General features: G+C 38.6%; 1 protein-coding gene across 3 annotated transcripts in view; it reads right to left on the reverse strand.

The window, feature by feature from the left end:
* The window catches only part of LOC116256010 (conserved oligomeric Golgi complex subunit 3), a 46088-nt gene extending 27268 nt beyond the window's left edge, over positions 1-18820 (reverse strand). For all 3 annotated transcript variants that reach the window (XM_031632125.2, XM_031632126.2, XM_031632124.2), the window contains exons 1-5: positions 18412-18820; positions 17205-17338; positions 16066-16140; positions 14458-14541; positions 14055-14159 (exon numbers count right to left, since the gene is read on the reverse strand). In XM_031632125.2, coding sequence (XP_031487985.1) covers positions 14055-14159; positions 14458-14541; positions 16066-16140; positions 17205-17225 — 285 coding nt within the window. In that variant the 5' untranslated portion in view covers positions 17226-17338; positions 18412-18820. The remainder of the gene's footprint in view (positions 1-14054; positions 14160-14457; positions 14542-16065; positions 16141-17204; positions 17339-18411) is intronic.
* Positions 18821-23023: the final 4203 nt, after the last annotated feature.

The raw sequence follows: 23023 nt of genomic DNA on the forward strand, positions 1-23023 counted from the left end.
CTGGCCTGTATATATCTGTTTTGTGTATACTTTTACATGACATGAGGGCAAGGCCCTTGAAAGAGACTGAACAAACTGTTGGAGCCTGGAGGTTATCCCTGCTCCTTAGGAGGCATGCTCATTCAAAGTTGCTCCTTGTTTGTCAAAAGAGTTCATGCAGGTTTTTTTTTTCTCTCTTTGCACTCGTCATTGGCAAGGAAGAATCTTGTTTCATCCTTGGGAGGCTAAGTGGTCCAAATTACCTTGTTTGAGCCAGAAATATGGAGCAAGGGGTTTCAGGGTTATGTCAAAAGGTACAATTTTATAATCCAAGCAAAAACTGAAAATGGTGAAATGAAGATCATTGAGCATAAAATTAATCCTGCAGTTCAAAGGAGCATCTCAACCATGAAAACATCTCCACGGGATGTAGACCTTAGTAGATTTGTCTTGTAAACTTTTTTGGCATCAGGTGCCTACCAAAGCTTGCTTAAGAGTAATAGAAACACACAACACACACATGACCTCAAAAGGGTTCTCTTAACCCTAATTTATTCCATCAGAAAAACCTGCTTCAAACGACTAAACATAGCCTACTATCGAGGCTGACCTTGGTTTGATTTTCTAGCTTATGACCATGTAGAAACAGTAAAAGCAAATAGAAAGATGAACACACAGATGTAACGTGGAAAACCCCTCAACTAGAGGGAAAAAACTACGGGTGAGGAGGACTGGTGCCCACTAGCTGCCAGACTCTCTCTCTGTCTAATTATCATTCACACACCAAAAATTAAGGTTTACATAGCTTAAGTAGGGCCATAGTAGTAACACACTGGATCGGGTCCAGATAGAGATCTGGATCCAGAACCGGATAGGTGACCCAAATACAACATACGTGAACACTCCCCCTCAAGTTGGGCATACATATCAAACATGCCCAACTTGGATACATTTCTCTTAAATTGAGTCACAGGTAAGGGTTTAGTCAGAACATCAGCAGTTTGGTCTTCAAATTTTATATATGGTAGAATCAACTCTCGAGCATTAATTCTCTCTCGGATGAAGTGACGGTCAATCTCAACATACTTTGTTCGGTCATGTAACACAAAGTTGTTGGCCAGATTGATTGCAGACTTGTTATCACAGTACATCTTCATAGGTCCTTCAATCTCTATCCCAATATCAGTCAGTAATACTATCAACCACAGTAATTCTGACACTCCAGTAGCAACAGCCCTATATTCAACCTCTGCACTTGAGCGGGAACAAACATCTTGTCTCTTGCTTCTCCACACAACAAGATTTCCCCCCAAGTAAACGCAGTACCCTGAAGTAGATATTCTAATATCAACACAGTCTGCCCAGTCTGCATCTGAATACCCTTCAATCTCAATCGGCCCTTGTTTCACATATAAAAGCCCCTTGCCAAGATTCCTCTTCAAGTAACACAAGATTCCGTCGACAGCCTTCAAGTGAATATATGTAGGCGCGTGCATGAACTGACTCATCACATTTACGGCAAAGGTGATATCAGGTCTAGTCAGAGTGAGGTAGATCAATCTTCCAACCAGACGTTGATACATCCTCTTAGCTTCTTCACAAAGAGGTTCTTCATCCTTAATACCGAGTTTGTGTCTAACATCCAGAGGAATAGAAACCCGGTCTACACCCTAGTTTTCCTGTCTCCTTTAGTAAATCCAGAGTATACTTTCTTTGATTTAACACAAGGGTCGTACCTGATCTAGCAATTTCAATACCAAGAAAATATCTTAGTTTGCCAAGGTCCTTGAGATCAAATTCAGCAGCCAGTAAACCCTTTAATCTTGTTATGTCATCTTCATCATCACCTGTAAGGCTGTAACAATCATATCATCAACATAGACTAAGAAAAGAGTAACCTTACCCTCCTTCTTCTTTACAAATAGAGTATGATCTCTGTTTCCTTGATTGTATCCATGTTTTCTCATCACAAGTCTAAGACGTTCAAACCATGCTCGGGGAGATTGTTTGAGTTCATACAAAGCCTTCTTCAGTTTACAGCATTTTCCCGGTTTCTCATATCCTGGGAGCATACACATATACACCTCTTCTTCAAGATCCCCGTTGAGAAAATCATTCTTAACGTCAAGTTGGCACATTTTCCACCCCTTCAACACTGCTAGCGAAATAGTAACTCTAACAGTCTTCATCTTCGCAACAGGAGCAAACGTCTCCAAGTAGTCAATTAAACCCCTTGGCAACCAGGCGAGCTTTGTACCTCTCAACATTCCCATCTGCTTTGTACTTAATGGTGTAGACCCACTTGGATCCGACCTGAGCCGTTTCAGGAATCTCTACCACTTCTCAAGTCTGATTTCTGCTTAAGGCTTCATCTCTTCTTGCATAACATGAGTCCACTTGGGATCAATTTGAGCCTCTGTAACAGTCCTGTGATTCACAACCAACGAAAGAGATGATGCAAAACATTTGTAATCTGTACTCAGTCTAGAATATGACACAAAGTTACCAATAAGGTGTTGAGTACATGACCTGACACCCTTTCTCAGGGCAATGGAAAGCTCCTAATTTTCAGTTTCTGTCTGAACAGTTTCCATTTGAATGTCTTCCTCAACAAGTTTCTTTTGAGCACGACTTGGGTCATCCAGGGAAGAAATTGTTAGCGTATGGAGGTTCGGGTCTATTCAGACCCGATCCACTTGTTTTCTAATCCACACGCCTAAACATACTAGGCGGTGGCACATCTGTAAATGTTATATAATTTGTGTACATTTTGTTATAACCTGATTAGGTTTATTCTTTAATATAGCTTAAGGATCACACGGCTAAAACTGCTGGTGACTCTCTTTCTCCATTTGTCTTCTCTTCTACTTCTTCTTCTCATTCTAGCAGATTTCAGACGGAGAGACGTGCATAAGCAAAGATTCTTACATGGTATCAGAGCCAGGTTCCCTCGTCCTCCGGTGAGTGGTTTCAGTTTGACGTGATTATCCCTAATCTGCCCTAAGTATTCATTTCTGGCGTGGATATCCCTCATTTCTGTTTCTGCCTTGAATCTTGTGTGATTTGCCCTAAATCCATTTGCCCTAATTTCAGTCCGTTTTTGCCCTAATTCTGTTTTCTGCCTCAATTCTGTTTTCTGCCCTAATTCTGTTTTCTGCCCTAATTCCGGTCCGTTTTTTGCCCTAATTCTGTTTTCTGCCTCACGTTGTCTGCCCTAATCATCTTTATTTAGTCATGGATCAGCCGACGCCCTCTCTTCTATCCTCCAGTTTTCTCTCCCAACTTATTTCCCAAAAATTGAATCATAGTAACTATTTGACTTGGAAACGTCAAATTGTTCCATTTATTAAAAGTCATAGACTCTATGGGCATATCGATGGCACTACTCCAGCACCTCCAAAATATATTTACCGTGAAGTGAAGAAGACCGTAGTGGGAGATCAAGCTATTGGGGCTTCGGCTGGAAGTGAAACTAGCATTGAATATGATACTCTTACGGAAAGTAATCCTGAATATGATGTTTGGCTGGCCCACGACCAGTCACTTGTCGCATATATTACTTCTACCTTGTCAGAGGAGGTATTAGGAGGCATTGATGATGATTTGACAGCCTTAGAATTGTGGTCTACCCTTGCCACAACGTATTCTCAAGTATCGGAAGCACGGTTTCTGCAATTAAGAAGACAATTTCAGGATATCAAGCGTGGGACGCGTACAGTTTTGGAATATCTGAATGAAATCAAAAACGTAAGTGATCAACTTGCTGCCATTGGACATCCTGTCAGCGATAAAGACAAAGTGCAACAAGCCTTGAGTGGCCTGGGAACAGAGTTTGATATTTTTTGCACAGCCTTGGAGGTTTTACCTATCCTCCCATCTTTTGAAGATCTGAAAGCCAAGTTATTTCAACACGAAGCTAGTCGTGTCCAGCGACAGAATTTGACTTCTCCCAACAGCCACAATGTATTGATCACAGGAACACATGCATTGCAAGGGAATCGTACTCGACCTTGGACTCCTCAGGCAGGAATGGGAAGAGGGATTCTCCCGACACCACCAGGCATGAATACTACTGTTGCCACATCTAGAAGGGTTCCAACTTGCTTTTATTGTAATAAGAGGGGACATGTGAAATCAGAATGTTGGCACAATCCTCAGAATAAGAATAATCAAGTCAGGCGTGAAAACAAGGCAGCAGCAGGGTCCGTTTCATCCTCATCTAGCTCAAATCCAACATCAAATGTTTCATCGGAGGTGCAACAACTTCTTATGACAGCCTTATCTAAGCTCCACTTGAAGCAAAATGAGCAAGGAGAGTGGTATGTGGACTCTGGAGCAGCAGCCCATGTTACTGGTGACACAGGTACTTTATCTAGTGTTTTCCCTTATTTAGAACAAGGCTCAGTTGTCACGGGAGATGGTTCCCATCACACAATATCGCACATTGGAAATGCACAAATATCTATGGGTTCCTCTTCCATTCCATTAAAGGATGTCCTTGTTGTTCCAAGTGTCAAGAAAAATATTATCTCAGTGTCCAAACTGATTGATGATACTCACTCCTTTGTTGAATTTACACCGTCTTCTGTTTATGTCAAGGATGCTCGAACCAAGAGGACGTTCGCTGAGGGCACTCGCAAAGGCGACATGTATGTTCTTGAAGAAGCTCCAAAGTTGTCAAAATCTCACTCATCAGATCCATCCTTTTCAATTCATAGTGAAATCAATGTCGCAGAATATAATAAGCCATCCATTTGGCATGGTCGGTTAGCTCATTGTAGTCAGTCTTTTGTTCGAAGTCTTGTTGCAGACGGGCTCTTAGATAAGTCCAGTCTGAGTTCAGTCAGTGAGTCCAGCATGTGCTCGAGTTGTCATCTCTGTAAGAGCCATGCCCTTCCTTTTCAATTAATAAATAAAAGAGCTTCAAAGGTTTTTGACACTATACATTCCGATGTTTGGGGGCCTGCTCCAATTCCTTCTTCTTCTGGGAGTAGATATTATATTATTTTTATTGATTCATATTCCCGATATACTTGGATTCACTTCATCAAACACAAATCAGAAGTCTTCCGCCTGTTTACTCAATTTCATGCTTTGGTTCGGAACAAATATTCCAGCAATATTGTGCATTTTCAATGTGATGGTGGTGGTGAATTTATTTCTAATGAATTTACTGAGTATCTACTAGATAATGGGATCACTAGACAAACTTCATGCCCGCATACACCTCAGCAAAACGGAATTGCTGAAAGGAAACATAGGCATATTGTTGAAAGCGCCCTTAGCATGATGCATGACACAGACTTACCTATGACATTGTGGACCGAGGCTTTTCATACAGCTGTTCATGTTATAAATCGACTGCCATTGGCTTTGCTTGATGGAAAATCTCCATTTTTTCTATTACATCAAGAACAGCCGTGTTATGAAGATTTACGTGTTTTTGGATGTGTGTGCTATGTACATGTTGATGTTTCCTTACGAAACAAATTTCAAGATCGTGCTGTTTTGTGCAGATTTATAGGGTATGCAGAAAATTACAAGGGTTATAGGTGTTACAACCCTAAAACTGGGCGTGTACATATTTCACGGCATGTTGTTTTTGATGAAAGCAGGTTACAGGACTCCAAGGCAACTTCTTTAACACTCAAGGACAAAAATGAGGTTTATGATACTTGGTTACATGCTGAAATCTTAAGACAAGGGGCGGAAAAGTTGAATGAACACAAGGAGCAAGCTGTTAATGAACCCGAAACACCTGTCAGTAGCTCCTTGGACAGCGTGCCTCCATTTCCTCAACCCAATGATCCACCTCCATATAATCGATTTTCAGGCCTGGTGTATTCTAGGCGATCAGTTCCTACGGCAGAACCTACCGCAGTTCCACGCCAGTCACAACGCGTGAGACATCCTATTGATAGATGGGTGAGCTATAATACTTTTTCTTTGGATTTTCAGTTGTTTATGACAGAAGTCAACAAAAAGGTGGAACCAAAATCTTATCACCATGCGAGTAAGGAAAAATGTTGGGTTGAAGCTATGAATGAGGAAATGGCAGCCTTACATGAATGTCAAACTTGGCAGATTGTTCCTCGTCCAAATACTAAGAATGTTGTAGGTTCTAAGTGGGTTTACAAGCTGAAATATAAGCCAGATGGTAGCATTGATCGACATAAGGCGCGTCTTGTGGCACGCGGGTTCACTCAACAATATGGGGAAGATTATGATGAAACATTCAGTCCAGTCATCAAGATGGGAACAATACGCGTGATTATTTCTCTTGCAGTCTCATATGGGTGGCCTCTTTATCAGTTAGATGTTAAAAATGCATTTCTTCATGGGATTCTTAAGGAGGAGGTCTACATGGAGCAACCCCCTGGCTATACTACTCATGATCCTCAACAATGGGTTTGTAAATTACAAAAATCTCTATATGGGTTGAAGCAAGCTTCTAGATCATGGTTCGATCGTTTTTCTCATCATATACAACAAGTTGGTTTTCTCCGAAGCTCTCTCGATCACTCTTTGTTTATCTATCATTCCGGAGAAGCTACCACTTGGTTGCTTATATATGTTGATGATATTGTTATCACTGGGAACTCGACATCACATATATCCTATGTTAAAAATATGTTGAAGCAAGAATTCAAGATGAAGGATCTTGACGAATTACGGTATTTTTTGGGTGTTGAACTTGACAGGACAAATGATAGATTGACTTTTACGCAGCACAAGTATACCCTAGATGTTTTGGACAGGGCAGGCATGACTAATTGCAAACCCATAACTACTCCTAGTGTTCTAAACACTAAGTTGACTTCATCTGATGGAACTGCAGCATATTCTGATCCTACATTCTATCGCAGCATTGTTGGTATGTTACAATACCTCACTTTTACTCGCCCAGATATAGTATATGCTGTAAATCAGATTTCTCAGTTCATGCATGCCCCCACAGAAGGACATATGGATGCCGCTAAGCGGATATTGCAGTATCTCAAAGCTTCTCTTGGAGATGGACTAGTCTACACAAAATGCCCCAATCTTTCTCTTGGACATAGCATATATACATATACTGATGCAGACTGGGCAGGCGATCCCGATGATCGACGATCAGTTTCAGGCTTCTGTCTTTTTCTTGATTCTAATCTCATCTGTTGGAGCAGTAAAAAGCAGCGTGCTGTTGCACGATCCAGCACTGAGGCAGAGTATAGAGCAATGGCTGCAGGGACCGCTGAAGCATCATGGTTACGACATTTGCTTGGAGAGCTTAATCTTCCTATTGCCCAATCATCATTACTATGTGACAATCAAAGTGCAATAAAAATTACCTTCAATCCCATTTTGCATAATCGTACCAAACACATAGAGATTGATCAACACTTCATCCGTCAGAAGGTTGAAGAAGCCGAGATCGTGCCTACTTATATATCCACCAGTGAACAGATAGCTGATATCTTTACTAAAGGACTCACAGGGCAGCATTTTTGGGACTTGAAGAACAAGTTATGCATGGTCAAATCTCATGCACAACTTGAGGGGGGCTGTTAGCGTATGGAGGTCCGGGTCTATTCAGACCCGATCCACTTGTTTTCTAATCCACACGCCTAAACATACTAGGCGGTGGCACATCTGTAAATGTTATATAATTTGTGTACATTTTGTTATAACCTGATTAGGTTTATTCTTTAATATAGCTTAAGGATCACACGGCTAAAACTGCTGGTGACTCTCTTTCTCCATTTGTCTTCTCTTCTACTTCTTCTTCTCATTCTAGCAGATTTCAGACGGAGAGACGTGCATAAGCAAAGATTCTTACAGAAATAGGTTTGGGATTAGGAGTAGAATTTTCACCATCAGTCACCCTATCTGTACGGACTCTTCGCCTAGAGTACACCTGCCCAAACAAACGGTTACATTCCTCTTTCGTCCCAGTGAAACACTCTTCATTCCTCTCATGTTCAAGCACCTCAACAGCCGGTGGACTATCTTCTCGATTGTAATCTAAAAAATCTGTAAATTGAATTTCCTGACTCGGAGAATACTCTTCCCTTGACATAGACTTTTCCCCCTGAAGAGGATTCTTACAAAAGTAAGAGACATGTTCCAAGAAGGTGACATCCTTGGTAACATAAACTCGACCGGTGGTAGGATCAAGACACTTATACCCCTTTTGAGTAGGAAAATATCCAACAAAAACACCTTTAATTGACCTTGGATCAAATTTTTTAACATGAAGACTGTGATAATGAATAAAGCAAACACACCCAAAGACACGAGGTGGAAGGAGAAAGGGTGGACGACTCCCTGGAAGCATAGAGTGGGGAGTCTGCCCATTTAGCACACGACTAGGCATACGATTGATCAGATATGCACTAGTGAGAACTGCATCATCCCAATATTGTTTTGGAAGATTCCTTTGAAACAAGAGGGCCCTGGTGATATTGAGTAACTGACGGTTTTTCCTCTCAGCTACTCCATTTTGCGGAGGACTATAACTGCAGGACGTCTCATGAACAATCCTCTTTTTCGAAAGAAATCTTCAACAGCTTGACATACATACTCACGAGCATTATCAGACCGAAAGGTCTTAACAGAACTACCATACTGGGTCTCCACATGAAGAATGAAGGTCTCTATGACATGAGGCACTTCACTACGGTCTTTCAACAGATAAGCAAAGGTACTCCTTGAGTAATCATCTATAAAGGTTATAAAATACTGAAAGCCACAACGAGTGTTAATGCCCGAAGGCCCCCACACATCAGAATGAATCAAAGAAAAAACTTCATTAGCATGAGTGTTCGAAACAGGGTATGAAGCTCTAACATGTTTAGCAAACTGACAAACATTACACGATAACATAGATATGTCCAGACCAGAACATAAATCAGGAAATAACTGTTTCAAAATCCCTAACGGTAGAAGAAAACACGCTAGGCGACAGTGGATGGCGACATGGGTGGCGCTAGACGGGATGAGAACAGTGGCAGAGCTGGCGGCGCTCAGGCGACGGCAGAAGCTTGACGATGACTGAGGACACGCGGACGATGGGCAATACAGGGCGGCGGCGGCGGCAGCAGTGGGATCTAGTTGACGGTAAATGTTGGGCGACGCTGGATATCGGAACAACGTCGGACGATGAAGGACCAGCTCCGGATGATGAAGGGCGTCCAGCGATGGAAAGGTCAGGGCCGGAACTTCACGGCCAGCAAAAAAATTCACAAACTAGTCACAGGCTCTGATACCATGTAGAAACGATAAAAGCAAATAGAAAGATGAACACACAGATGTAACGTGGAAAACCCTTTAACTAGAGGGAAAAAACCACGGGTGAGGACTGGTGCCCACTAGCCGCCAGACACTCTCTCTCTTTAATTATCATTCACACACCAAAAATTAGGGTTTACACAGCTTAAGTAGGGCCATAGTAGTAACACACTGGATCGGGTCCAGATATAGATCTGGATCCAGACGTAGATAGGTGACCCAAATACAACATATGTCAACAGACCCAAAATCTTATTACATGTAATTCCAGATCTTTTCATATTTACATTTGACTTCTATTTCATCCCAGATCTATAATTACCAGTGTTGTACGTATCCTACGATACGTGCCCGTATCGTACAATACGTACCGTACCGTTTTGAAAATATGGTACGATACACCCCCCGTATCGTAAATAAGGGGTGTATCGTTCATGTATCGCACGTATCGTACGATACGGGGCGATACACCCCGTATCGTACGATACGGGCTGATTTCGCAAAAGGGGGTCCGAGACCTACTTATTCGACTTCTTTTTTAAAAAAAACCTCTGTTCTTCATTTCTCACGCTCAGATACTGCCGTCAAGGAGGGCGATCGTCCATTTCCACCATCCAAAAATTGATTTTCACCGTGAAATCGAAGATTAAGGGGTCGATTTGTGCGTGGGTGGTTGATTTTCGTTGGGAGGAAATGGGTTTTCTTCATTTCTTCTTCGTAAGGTATGTAATCTCATGTTTTTACCATATATTCATAATTTTTTACCGTACAATCATAGATTGAAAGATTTTGAATGTTTTTCATTAAGTTTACCATAGGATTTCGTTTTTTTCTTTGAAGATATGGATCCTACATGGAAATGGTGCGAAAGGGTGAATGAGAATAACCTCTTGAAACTCAAAAGTATCTTCTGTGGGAATACATTTTCATGAGAGATTAGTAGAATGAAACACCATTTGGCAGGGACCTCTAAAGATGTGTCTCCTTGTGTTGGAGGACCAAACAAACCTTTGCCTCCATTTGTGCATCAGCAATGTTTAGATATGCTTCATGCTTTACGTCAAAAGAGGATACAAAAGGAAATTGAACAGGCAGATGTAGGCTATAATGAGCCTTTGGAAGATGAAGAAGAAGAGCAAGAAGCTTATGAATGTGATGATGAAGATGATAGCAGTTTAAGAACAGATTTGGTGACCTCAAGAGGTAGAGATCGTAGAGGAAAAGGGATCATGTATCAAGGAGGTCGATCTGGCATAACGCGAAGGAAGAGAAGAGGCACAACAAATATTAGGGCCAGGCGTGGTATGCGAGCACCTAGTGGTAGAGTTCCTACTGGTAGGTCTAATGTTGGTTCTATTAAGAGCTTTTTCCCTTTATATACTAGCCCAGGTGGTCAGCTGTAGATTCATGCTGCTATGACATCTAAAGATATGCTATATAAAGCACAAAAGACAGTAGCGAAATAGTTTTATGATGCATGTATTCCATTTAATGCAGCTAATTCTTTTCATTTCAAGCCATGACAGATGCAATTGCTTCTATAGGGCCCGGATTCAAAATGTCATCATATCATCAGTTGAAGGGTAAAATTCTTCAAGATACGGTGAAAGAAGTGTCTGAACAATGCGATGATGCGATCAATTGAAATTATCTTGGAAGGGAATAGGTTGCTCCATTATGTCAATGGATGGACTGATACAAGGTCAAGAACAGTTGTAAATTTTCTTGTTTATTGCCTTAAAGGTACAATGTTCTTGAAATCTCTTGACTTGTCTGATGTTCCCAAGACTGCGGAGATTTTGTTCAATGTTTTTGATAATGTCGTACAAGAAGTTGGACTTGCAAACATTGTACAGTTTATTACAGATAATGCTGCAAATTATAGAGATGCAGGAGATTTGTTATTTCAAAAGTATGGAACATTTTTTTGGAGTCCATGTGCCACTCATTGTGTTAATCTTATGCTTCAAGATCTTAATGAGATGCATGATAGGAAATCAGCCATTGACCAATGTCAAGAGGTAACAAAATTTATCTATAATCATGTATATGTATTGAGTTTGATGAGAAAATTTACAAAAGGAGTTGAATTGATACGACCTGCACAAATTAGATTTGTCACAAATGTATTGACTGTGCAGAGTGTGGTGAAACAAAAAACTCCTTTGAGGTAGATGTTCGCTAGTGAAGAATGGGCTGCATATCCACATGCTCATAAAAGAAATGTTTCTTTAGTTGTGGATATTATATTTAATAACGAATTTTGAGAATCATGTGTGAAGCTATTAAAGGTATGTGTTCTATTAGTGAAAGTCCTCAGGTTAGCTGACAGCGAGGATAGGCCTTCCATAGGGTACTTATATGAGGTCATGGATAAAGCAAAAGAGGCAATTCGAGACAACTTAAAAGGAAAGAAAAAGTTATATATGCCCATATGGAAGATGATAGATAAAAGGTGGACTGGACAACTTCATCAACCTCTTCATGCAGCAGCTTACTATCTAAATCCTGCAATTAGATTTTCTCCTACATTTAAGAAGGACAGAGAAGTCTTGCGTGGTTTGTTGGATTGCATTAACAAGTTAGTGGCAAATTCAAGAGAACAAGATGCTGTCAGCAATGAGTTGGATCTATATGATACTTGTTATCGGGGCATGGGACAACCTGTCGCCATTCGAGCCAGGACAACCATGCGTCCAGGTAAATACATAGAAATTTTTAATTTACCTTGCATTTGTTACATTTGATTCCTTTAGAGCTTTCACATTGATTTGTTATAATGTTATAATTTTGTTTAGATTTGTGGTGGAATAGGTATGGGTTTGATTGTCCAAACCTAGCACGTTTTGCAATCAAAGTCCTCAACCAGACATGCAGTGCTAGTGGATGCAAAAGGAACTGGAGTGTGTTCCAACATATCCATAGCAAAAAAAGGAATAGGCTCAAACATAAAAGGTTGAATGACCTTATCTTTGTTCGATATAATATGAGGTTGAAACAAAGGTAATATAGTTTAATGTTTACATTTTTTGTACAATATATTTATATGAAATTATATATTAACAAGTTTTCTCTTATGTAATGTAGAGAATTACAAAAACAGTAACAAGAAAGCACACATCTCAGTTCGATCCTATCAGCTTGGAAAACTTTGACGATCTGGAGCCATGGATTGAGGAAGAACCAGCTACAATATTTGATGATGAAGATCTTGAATGCTTCAACCTTGAAGCTAAAGCAACAGAAGGCTTTGTTGATGAAGGAGAGTCTGCTAGTGCTACTGCTGGTGGTGAATATGTTGGTGAGGATCTTCCAATTCTTGACGATGAAGATGAAGAAGAAGATGAAGATGAAGATGATGAATATTATGAATGATGAATCATTATATGTATCGAACGACTTAAGAGTTATGAATCTATGGTTGTTGAACACTTGAATGTTTTATCACTTTATGGCTTATGCTTTGTTGATTGAAATTGAATGATATTGTTATGAATTTTGATGTCTATGAAGTATGAATGATGAACCGTGAACGCGTAAGTTTATAGCACTTAGCAATAATAAGTCTATCATTATCTAAAAGATAAAACATGTTTTCTATGAAGAATTTATTATTTTTAATTTTTTTTATGAATTTTCCAATTTTTTTAAATTTTTTCTGATTTATTTTTTTTTTTAAAAAAAATTACGATACGTTACGATACAGTGTATCTTAAAGCCCGACCGATACAGCTTACGATACGCGTTTTACAACATTGATAATTACTCCCCCCCCCCCCCTCCTCTTATTAACATACACCTTGTCTTCAAGGCGTGAAGGTGGGGAATCGCTGCTGTAAATCCTGGGAATTATCCCAAGTTGGGTCTGATCCAGAGGATCAACACCTTGCCATTCAACTAACCATTGTATGATTTTCCTGATTGATGAACCTTCCTCCTTCTCAGCACCCTAAAGCGTGTTAAACTGTCTTATGGAGTGTTAAATGGCAAGGTTTTTCTCAGGCATAATACGGCGAGCTTGAAAAAAATAGGAAAAATACGGTAATTTTTTAAAAATTTAAAAAAAATGGAGAAAAAATAAAATAAGTGAGAAACTAATAATACAAACATCAAAAGATAAGTAGATTTGCAACAAATAAAAAATATAAAATGAAAAAAAGTGAAAAAAAACGCGTTAAAAACATGTTTTTTTTCGTTTTTAACGTTTTTTTTAAATGAGTTTTTTTAAGTTTTAAACAGCAATTTAATTTATCACTTTTTTAAAAAAACGTATTTTTTGTGACGATGATATATATATATATATATATATATATATATATATATATATATATATATATATATATATAATGGCATTTTCTGTGTCCACTTAGATAATGAAGACCTGGTTCTAGGTTATGTTTCAGGCAGATAGGACGTAGTTTTATATGAATACTACCAGGAGAGAGTACAAAATAGAAGAAGCTGATATATGATTCAACTAGGGGATGCATAGATTATAGAATTTGCAATAAAAAATCAAGCAATCTCTATATACATAACCTCAAGAACATAGAAGAAATGCTATAAAACCTGCAGTCATTCAACTGCATGAAGTAGAGCATGATTACAAAAAAATTGTCATTAGGGATTTCCTTGGCTAGTTGGGAAAGAAAAGGATGTGATGGTCTTGGTTTGTAGCAGGGGGCATGCACCACATAAACATAATATATCACCTCATATCCGTAGATTTGGGTTAGTGGCATTCAATACCACCTGAAGGGTATAATTCACATATATAATTAGATAAAGAAATATCACAAACACACCTCATGGCTGTTGACCAGCACTGCATCTGTTGGCCAAGAAGCTGCCGACATGTTACTATTCTGAAAATCTGGGACAACATTCTCCTGCTCCACATGCTCTTGGGACTGCAAGAATGCAAGCCATAAATAAATAAATGCATAAATCAACAGCTTCAACTACATAGCAACCCGCGTTAACTCTTAAAGTAAGATTAACAACATTGCAAGAGGTGGCAAGTTCCGGAAGGCATGAACTATAGCTGTTCAATGAACCGCCAGAGATGTATCGAAACAAGGGTAAGACTAAAAAAGAGGAGGCTGGAAAAGGTATGATAAAATCCTTCACCAATGTATAAAACCATTTTACAAACAAAATCAACAAGTTTAAATTTTACATATACAGAAAACAGACATCTCCACGCACCAATTTTAATGGGAAAGGTCGCTCTGCAACAGCATGAGATAATGAAATTACAGCTGCATGTGCTTCTTCTGTCAAGGGAGCATTCTAAATATTGCAAAAAAAAAAGAAAAAAGAAAAAGAAAACATTGGTTGCAATTAGCCAATCTCAACTGAGGAAAGATACACATCTAGATGCCAAAAATAAATGAAAGACCAGCACAAAAAGGAAAATAAAATGTTAAGGTCTAATTCACGGACACATGAGAGGACCTGCAGTTATGCATTACCAGATTATTAGCAAAAGAAGTATATAGCAAGTGCCATGAATGATAATCCTCAAAAAATGTTTTCAAAGGAAAATACCATGAAAACTATTTGTCGATTTCCTTCCCCTACAACACACAATGGCTTGTACCCATAGTCTAACAGAACCCAATAAAATATTCCATCACAGAGAAACCAGTTCATTACTCTTTCAGCATGTCCTGAGTTAAAAGGAGAACCCCTTATTCCAATGAATCAAATCATGTTAGACCCTATTCATAACAAAAAAATCACTTAATTTACAGATTTGTTCAACAGAAAAGTTTTCAAGAAAAACAGCATGAGAACGTATAACTTCCATGTGAGCTCAGAAATTCTAAATCACAAAACATTCTCCTCAAAAATTTGAGCAAGGCTAGATGGCTGTCTCATTGCAAGTAGGTGACTAGAAATAGAGAATTACATTAGAACATTAATGATACTCAACATGATATACCTCCATATATAGTTGATAGCCCAAAACAGCAGGTGGAAGAGGTGGGACAAGCAATGCAAGTATTGAAATGCCCAAACTGGTATAATGCAACATCGCATAGCATAAACGTTTATGCTGTCATCTAAGTCACATGGGTGCACCAACTATGGTGGCGCACCCGCACTGATGTGGGTGTGAGTGCGGGCCAACATGGCACCCGACTTGGTCAAACACAATCGGGTGCTGCTGACCGCACCCGTTCTTCTTTTCTCTTGTTTTTTTTTCATTTTTTTCCTTCTATTTTTCCCTCTTCTCTCTCTTCCCCTTTATTTTATTTAATAAAACTTTGAATTTGGTATGAGATTAAGGTAACCTTGATAAAAAAAAGTATAAAATATAGACAAACAAAATTACTTATATAACAAATAACACATATATGTATATATATATATATATATATATATATATATATATATATATATATATATATATATATATATATATATATATATATATATATATATATATATATGTCTGCACCCAATTTTTTTTTGGAACTTGCTGCATCCCGCACCGGCACCAGCACCCACACCCCTCTCCCATGTGACATAGGCTGTCATATGGTTTCAGTATGATGGTACCATACCATAGAAGTTGGTTCCATACTTCCTTTTGCACTGTCTGAATATGATACCCGGTTAGGTAATTTCTGATATTTTTCTTGTTCATCATTCTCTTTATAAAATATGTCACTAATACGGTGCAGTAAAGTTTCTCGAGGAAGAGGAAGTTTTGTAAAAGGAACTAAATGAAGAATCCAGCTTCTTCTATGAATTTCTAAACATACAATAGATATAAGAGGGGGAGAGAGAGAAAGAGAGAAAGAGAACCTGCTCCCAAGAAGAGGCAAAGTTGTACCCTTTGGAGACTGCAGCTGACTTTGGTCTAAATGCCAAGTTGTATCCCTTCCAAAACAAATTTTCATACACGAATACAAATATCAAAAGGTGAACGCAGACCTAAAAGAATGAAGGTTATCTAAAATAATTAACCGAAACATATACTGAGAAAATTACAGAAACAGTATCGATCATAATCAAACATCTGTCTTTCATTCAAAAAAGAAGCTAACTCAAGTGCCCATCAGGAGGAGATGAAAATCCCATTCAAACCCTCAAACATAAGGTACTAATTCACGACGTCAAAATCAAGCCAGCAGTTGGAGTGCCATGCACCACGAGTGTTCAATGTTAAATTCCAATAGGAAGGGTAACTGCGGCCATGTTTCTTCTTCAGACCGACAAAAGGTAGATGTATTGTCCATCAAGTCATTAGTTTTCCAAATAGACAAACAACAATCATTAAAGAACCCAAGTTTGCAATTCAAGGAAAAAGTGGAGAAGACATCCCACTATCTGACATTATATAGAACATCATTCATGAATGGAAGTAGAGAAGACATTCCATAGTCTGCCGGCCTGTAAACTCATATGTATACTGGAACTTTTCTTCTAAAAATCTTACCTGCCTTTGAAAAACCAGATAACTTTTCTTTATCCTAAAGTCAATATTGTAATAGCAGACTAAAAGAAAATGGTGGACTAAATGTGGACATAGTGAATTTGTTATGTGGATAAAGGTGAAATCCACATAACATAGAAGTAAGGTTCACAAACTCATCTTGTTCAAACCAGTCGAAAAGAAACAAACAAGAGTAAAGAGAAAAGAGCACTTCTGCACAACAAAATAAAGCAATAGTATGACTGCATAGCTGCTTTCTTTATAACAAAATTCAGGTCCAGGAATAGATGCAATGATGCACGGAAAAGTTACATTTAAGGCATCAAAATGAACAGGTCGTATCAAGATCCTTAAGCAGCAAAAGCGAAGTCACCAAACTTTTAGTGATGCCAATAACTGACAATCCTGACATAAGAATGGCAAAAACCTGAAACTAGCAATAACATCACCAGTTCCCAGATAAGAGTGGAGAACCCAGAAAGCAAGAAGCATATAGAAAGGAACTTACTTCAGAAGGGTGACTGGCCATATTGAATATCGGCTACGATTGTATCAGGAAATTGACTCCTTAAAAACAAGCTCTCTGCAGCAATCACGAATTCTCTGCACCTTGGTGGGGAAACCCTCTCCACAGCATATCCTCTGAAACGAACCACCCAGACAATCAAATCCCACAATCCAACAACCAAAATTGTTTAAAGAAAAAAATTAAACTTTCCTTGTTCCTAATTCTACTTGGGATGAAGTACCTTCACTTATTCCAGAAAGTAGACATATATGACAGAAAGAAAAGATTACAAATTACTGGAAATCTTTCAGTGCTCAAGATTTGAGGGTTAAAAAAAAATAGGCGGTCAACAATTGATAGAAATTCTCAAATAGGCCGCTACAGTGACGACTTTAGTTTAGCTATAGTTAAAATAGAATTAAGATATAAATTTGACAAATATATCCTTCTCCTCAAATAAAGAGAAGGCCATATCAACTTCCCAACATCAGACACTGCTGGAGGCAGCGGCAGCATCAGTGAAGAACGACACTGGATGGGGATAAAACATTACATTCAGAAATCCAGGATTCATGACAGACCTCATCCAGCAACTTGTATGGTTCGAAACTCATCTAGGGGAATCTCCTTAATCTTAGAACAAGTAAGTGGTGAGAGGTTAACATAAAGCTGAGCCAACATTCTCACAGGGGCGAAGATGTAGAGGATCTATGAGTTTAAAGGAACGACCATAATCTTTTCCCATTCAGTCTAGATGAGACTCTTTTTATGGACGATGAAGAAATAATCTTTAAAGCAATGCCTCCACAGCACTCTAAAAACATTTCCTTCACAGCCTGCGCACCCCAAAACCCCAATTACAACCCCCATCAAGTATAAAGAAGAAAAGTCATAGACCAACAAGGGATGACCAAATCCTTAAACAATTTAGCACTCAAGTATGAATCCTAAAGCATCGCATCATTGAGTTTCAGCAGATCCTTAAGCACGGAAGGAAAACAGATCGGAGAAGAAATGGCAACACGGGGGCAGCTTCCTCCTCAGAAAGCGAAAACCAAAATGTAAGATCCTTAACCATGGAGAGAAACCAGAGCAGAGAAGAAACAGTCTACCAACAAATGCTAACTCGAAACAAGTACTGGTTTCTCCTTGCAAAAGCGAAAACTAAGATAGGAGAAATGAGGTGGGAACAGACAATTTATTATACCTATAATTCAAGAGGCATGTAAAGGGATGGTGGCTCTGATCGGCCGAGCAAGCTCTTTTTTTTCTTTTCTGCTTGATTGATCCGCTTCTATTTTTTTTTTCGTTCCCTGTTCGATGCTTTCCTATTCGGAGAATGAATTAAGAACCAAATGGCGCTTGAGATCCTTTCGATGACCTACGGTTGACGAGAGGCCTTCACTGAGGAGGAAGAGAACGACAGGTTGGATATCCATCGCTGCCGTGATGACACATTTGAGTGTTCATTCCATCCACCACATCCTGATGCCTGGCCGAGCTCCGTTTGCCACCGTTGGACGGCCACAGGTTAGAGGACGCCGGAAAACCCACGGGTAAACATGTCGATCTTCTCAAAATTGGCTGTATACCAAGCTCATAAAAAAAAAGCGTTAAAATGTGAAAGAAAAAAGTCAGACGCACAAAGGGCAAAAAAAAGTCACTTGTTTTAAGAAATGCCAAAACTGAAAAAGAAACGTGGTGGAGATGTGTTTTTCGCATTTTTTCCTTTTTCGAATTTTAACCTTTTTTTTGTTTTTTTAATACCATACTACTTGTTTTTATTTTTATTTTTTCTTGTTTGTTTGCTTATTTTCTGATGTGGTGTTATTTAACTGGAAGGATGGAACCTCGTATCGACAGGTCAGGGCTCAGAAGTGCTCCCTTCTTTAGGAAAGAGCGATCGTCTTGTGGATAACAGCAAAAACACATTGTGAATGTTTTATGAATCCATTAAAAAAATTAAGAAAGGTTCACTAAACAATAGTTTTAATGTCCAATAAACCTTCTATAATTTTTGTAGTAGATTCATGAGATACAAAGCATCTCTATTGCCAAACGCCCTCTTAAATGATCAAAATTTTCATTTAAACACATTGGAATCATGATAGGACCTGGCTTTGCTTTGAGTAAACTTTGTCCATCTGCCTGTCTAAGACTCCAAAATATTGCTCGAAATAGTAGGAATAACCTGCTTTTAACCTACACTTAGATATGTTTTATTTTGAACTTGTGATTTCTTAGAACAGTTGAGGAGGATCAAACATGCTTGCTTAGAATCAAACGAATTATAACCCTCATCAATTTAGATGTTGCTTCAAAACTATGTTTGTCACTTCACTATTCTAACCTCCATCATCTCAGGCAACATTGCATTAGAACCCTTAGTTTTTGCATGCTTATTTTTCCAAAATCCCTTCACCTGTACATGTATCTTCCACAGCGGAATGATTCCAAGGCAGGGCAAGCATCCTTGTTAGTACTTTCGGGGTCGGCAACCCGGTGTGTAATCAACCCAAACCAAAGAATTCCAAGGAGATATATGTCATAACTTTGATCAGATTAACAAAATTTGAAAAGCCCAGCTTTCCCATAGGAATCCTAAAAACCGCTTTCAAAGCAAAGCATATTAGATCCCTTACGTACTTAGCAAACCTTGTTTGTGCATCTTTGTGTGACTTCATACTTTTATAGACTTTCCCGATTAGATCTTCATCTTCTATAAACATCCATTTCAGTACAACCAATCTGGTCATCACTCTATTCGTCTACAATCTGATAACTCCGTTGATCCCAAGGTTTCATCTCTATACCCATTTTAGTAGCCCAGGACTAATCCATGATCCTCAGTCATTACATTATTTCTAGCTTCTTTGTCCATTAAAAACTTGCAACAGTGAACCCTTATTGAAGTCTCATTCTTCATAAACTCGGCTCTTAGCAAAAGAAGAACAAACCATGTGTAGCCTAATGCTTTATCACAGAACTTGTAGTGGATTATTGTTGAAATCAAGAGGTCTTTTATTATGGTTAGGGTTACCATCATTTTCCTCATTAATGGCACATTTGAATACCATGAGGTAACTGGTTCAAGATCGAAAAATGAATAAAGGAAAAGCCACTCAAGCCATAAACAACATCCAAGGATTCAAGCCAGCTAACTACCCTAAACTCCTAAGATAGGATATTTCATGAATCAAATTGAGCAAAATTTTATCCCTGCAACTTACGTCAACCTCAGAATGATAATGCAAGAATCTATATCAGAGCTTGACGACATTTCTCTAAAGAAGCAACGGGAGGGAGTAGCCAACATCATCAATTGTGATGCACTGACAACAAAGGTTCCAGTAAGGGTCATACTTCAAGTAAACATCAAGCAAAGACCAAGCTCAAACATGCACTGACTCAAATCCGAGCTTCAAGAGCTTCAAAACTATCATTAAGGCTGAGGGTCAATCACAAATCAAGCACCCAAATTGGACCCGAGATTGGTGATTCACCCAGTTGACTCACACCAAAGAGCGAATCTTGTATCATTTGGTTACAAACCATATGATAAAACTTCGCAAGGTTCGATATATTCTTGTCATAATGGGGATGAGTTTCCATGATTTATGCAAATATCATCGAGCTGTATGACTCTCCGCTGAAGATTACCATGTGCTCAAACATGTGATTCAGGATCTTCTTGATTGAGGCTTAAACATAGAGTAACTAGGGAATCACTGTCAATGGTTAGTCACAGGAAATGACCATTTTGTCCTTGTCATTCTTATCGTTCAGTTGTAAAGGATCACTTAGATCAAGTATATTTCTTTTTTCAATTGAAAAAGATCATTTTGTATACGAACCTTGTCTTCATATGAACTCTAAAGCGTGAAATGGAATCTTTTTTTTATATGATGACCAGATCTTGGAATAATTCATCCAAAATCACTATGTTTTTTTTTTAATCATCCATCACTCTGTGGATGGCTCTCCAGAGTCACTCATGCTCTATAACTCGTGTGGAACCCATTCCCAACACCATCACATCACACTGATCAAATCTCCATTAGAGCTGATAGTCCAAACTTGTTTGATTTTTCTCAGGTTTTGACCTAAGGTTGAGATTGATCCAACCTAGCATAACCCAACAGCAGTTGCTAATTGAGAAGGTGAACCACTGAGCCAGACTTAATACTAGTCTCCAAGTGCACACACTGAAGAAACCCATTCAGTGGATCCCTTGAACATCTGAAGACGGGCATTACCAAGAAACCGGGCTAGTGAACGAAACTTAGGGTCCCAAAGCTAGAACAGCCTACATGATGGTGGATATAGTAAAGGAGAAACTGGAAGAGATGGACCACATGATGAAAGCAACACAAAACAAAAGGGTCTATTCTCATGAAGATTTCTATTTTGGGCTTGAAGGAGAAGAAAAAATTGATCTCCCAAAGGATCTATGCAAATAGAATGGAAAAAGAAAACCTTCACATACATCTGTGCAACTTTTTCAATGATTGTTACAAGTACAAGAACAAGAAGTAGGCACTTTTTCATTGGTTTACATTGTCATTTGAAGGAGATTTTGCAACATGGTACACTCAAAATGTGAACCGGTAGAAATAAAGGACTTTGACACACTGATCAACATGTTCGTGAAAAATTTGATGTCAAGGGTGTTCCCCCTACTTGGAGCTACTATGGTTGATGGGTCCTTAAAAAACCCGGTTATGGTTTTCATTAAGATGATTTGGTTTGAATCTACAAACATGGTCTTCACTCATTTCTTCTGTGCATATTGTACTCTTTTAATAATCCAAAGTTAGTATAGATCTCCTATAGCATCGTTTAATGCCCTTATTCTTGAAAGCATTTGATTATCACAAGTCCAACTCTTTTAAGCAAGCCTTCAATGTCCCAGCTTGTTAGTCAAGTCACAAGCTTCATCTATAACTTTCAAGTGTACCATCATGCTCCAAAGGAACCTGTTTAAAAGAAATGAGTTTTATTAGAATCTGACTTTTAATGAAAATTCATGTTTTCTATAAAAATTCAGTTCTTCAAACCTCTATTACAATTCAACTTTTTATCAGAATTCTATTCAAATATTTATGAAAATCCAAAAACTAGATATGAAAATCTTATTTTATGATCTCCATCGGATCATTCCTTGTTTATTAAAAGGAGTTCAAAAGGTACAGTGATAATGGTAGTGTACGTTGATAATATCATATTGATTGACAGTTGTGAGGAAGAAGTTATTCAAACTAAGAAGTATATGCACAAGTACTTTGTTGCCCAAGATTTTGGTCCTCTTAAGTACTCCTTAAGGATAGAAGGTGCAAGGAGTAGTGATGGTATTATTATTTTCTAGTGGAAATATGTTCTTGATCTCCTTCTAAGAGGCAAACATGTATTGAGCTAAACGTACAAATATTCCTACGAATCCTTGACTTCATTTATATGATGGAAACTCTGAAGAAGTTGATAGCAAGTCATATAACTCATTGATTAACTCCTTTATGTTACTGTGCCTCACCTTGATCTCTCTCTAGCCATGGGAAAATTAAGCTTGTTTATGAAAAACCTAAAAATGTCCATTGAGATGCAGCTTTGGTGGTACTCAAGAGTCTTAAATTTGCACAAGAGAAAGGGCTATTGTTTCAAAAAGTGGCTCACTTGATTTCATGGTGTATATGGATGCCCACTATGCTGGATTTGTTGAAGATAGGAAATTCACAATTGGATTTTGCATCTTTCCTGGAATGAATATAAGCACTTAGATAAGTAAGAAGCAGTTGGTTGTGGCGAGATCAAGGGTGGAGTTT

The sequence above is a fragment of the Nymphaea colorata genome, chromosome 6 (assembly GCF_008831285.2).
Source record: "Nymphaea colorata isolate Beijing-Zhang1983 chromosome 6, ASM883128v2, whole genome shotgun sequence".
NCBI classification, from domain to species: domain Eukaryota; kingdom Viridiplantae; phylum Streptophyta; class Magnoliopsida; order Nymphaeales; family Nymphaeaceae; genus Nymphaea; species Nymphaea colorata.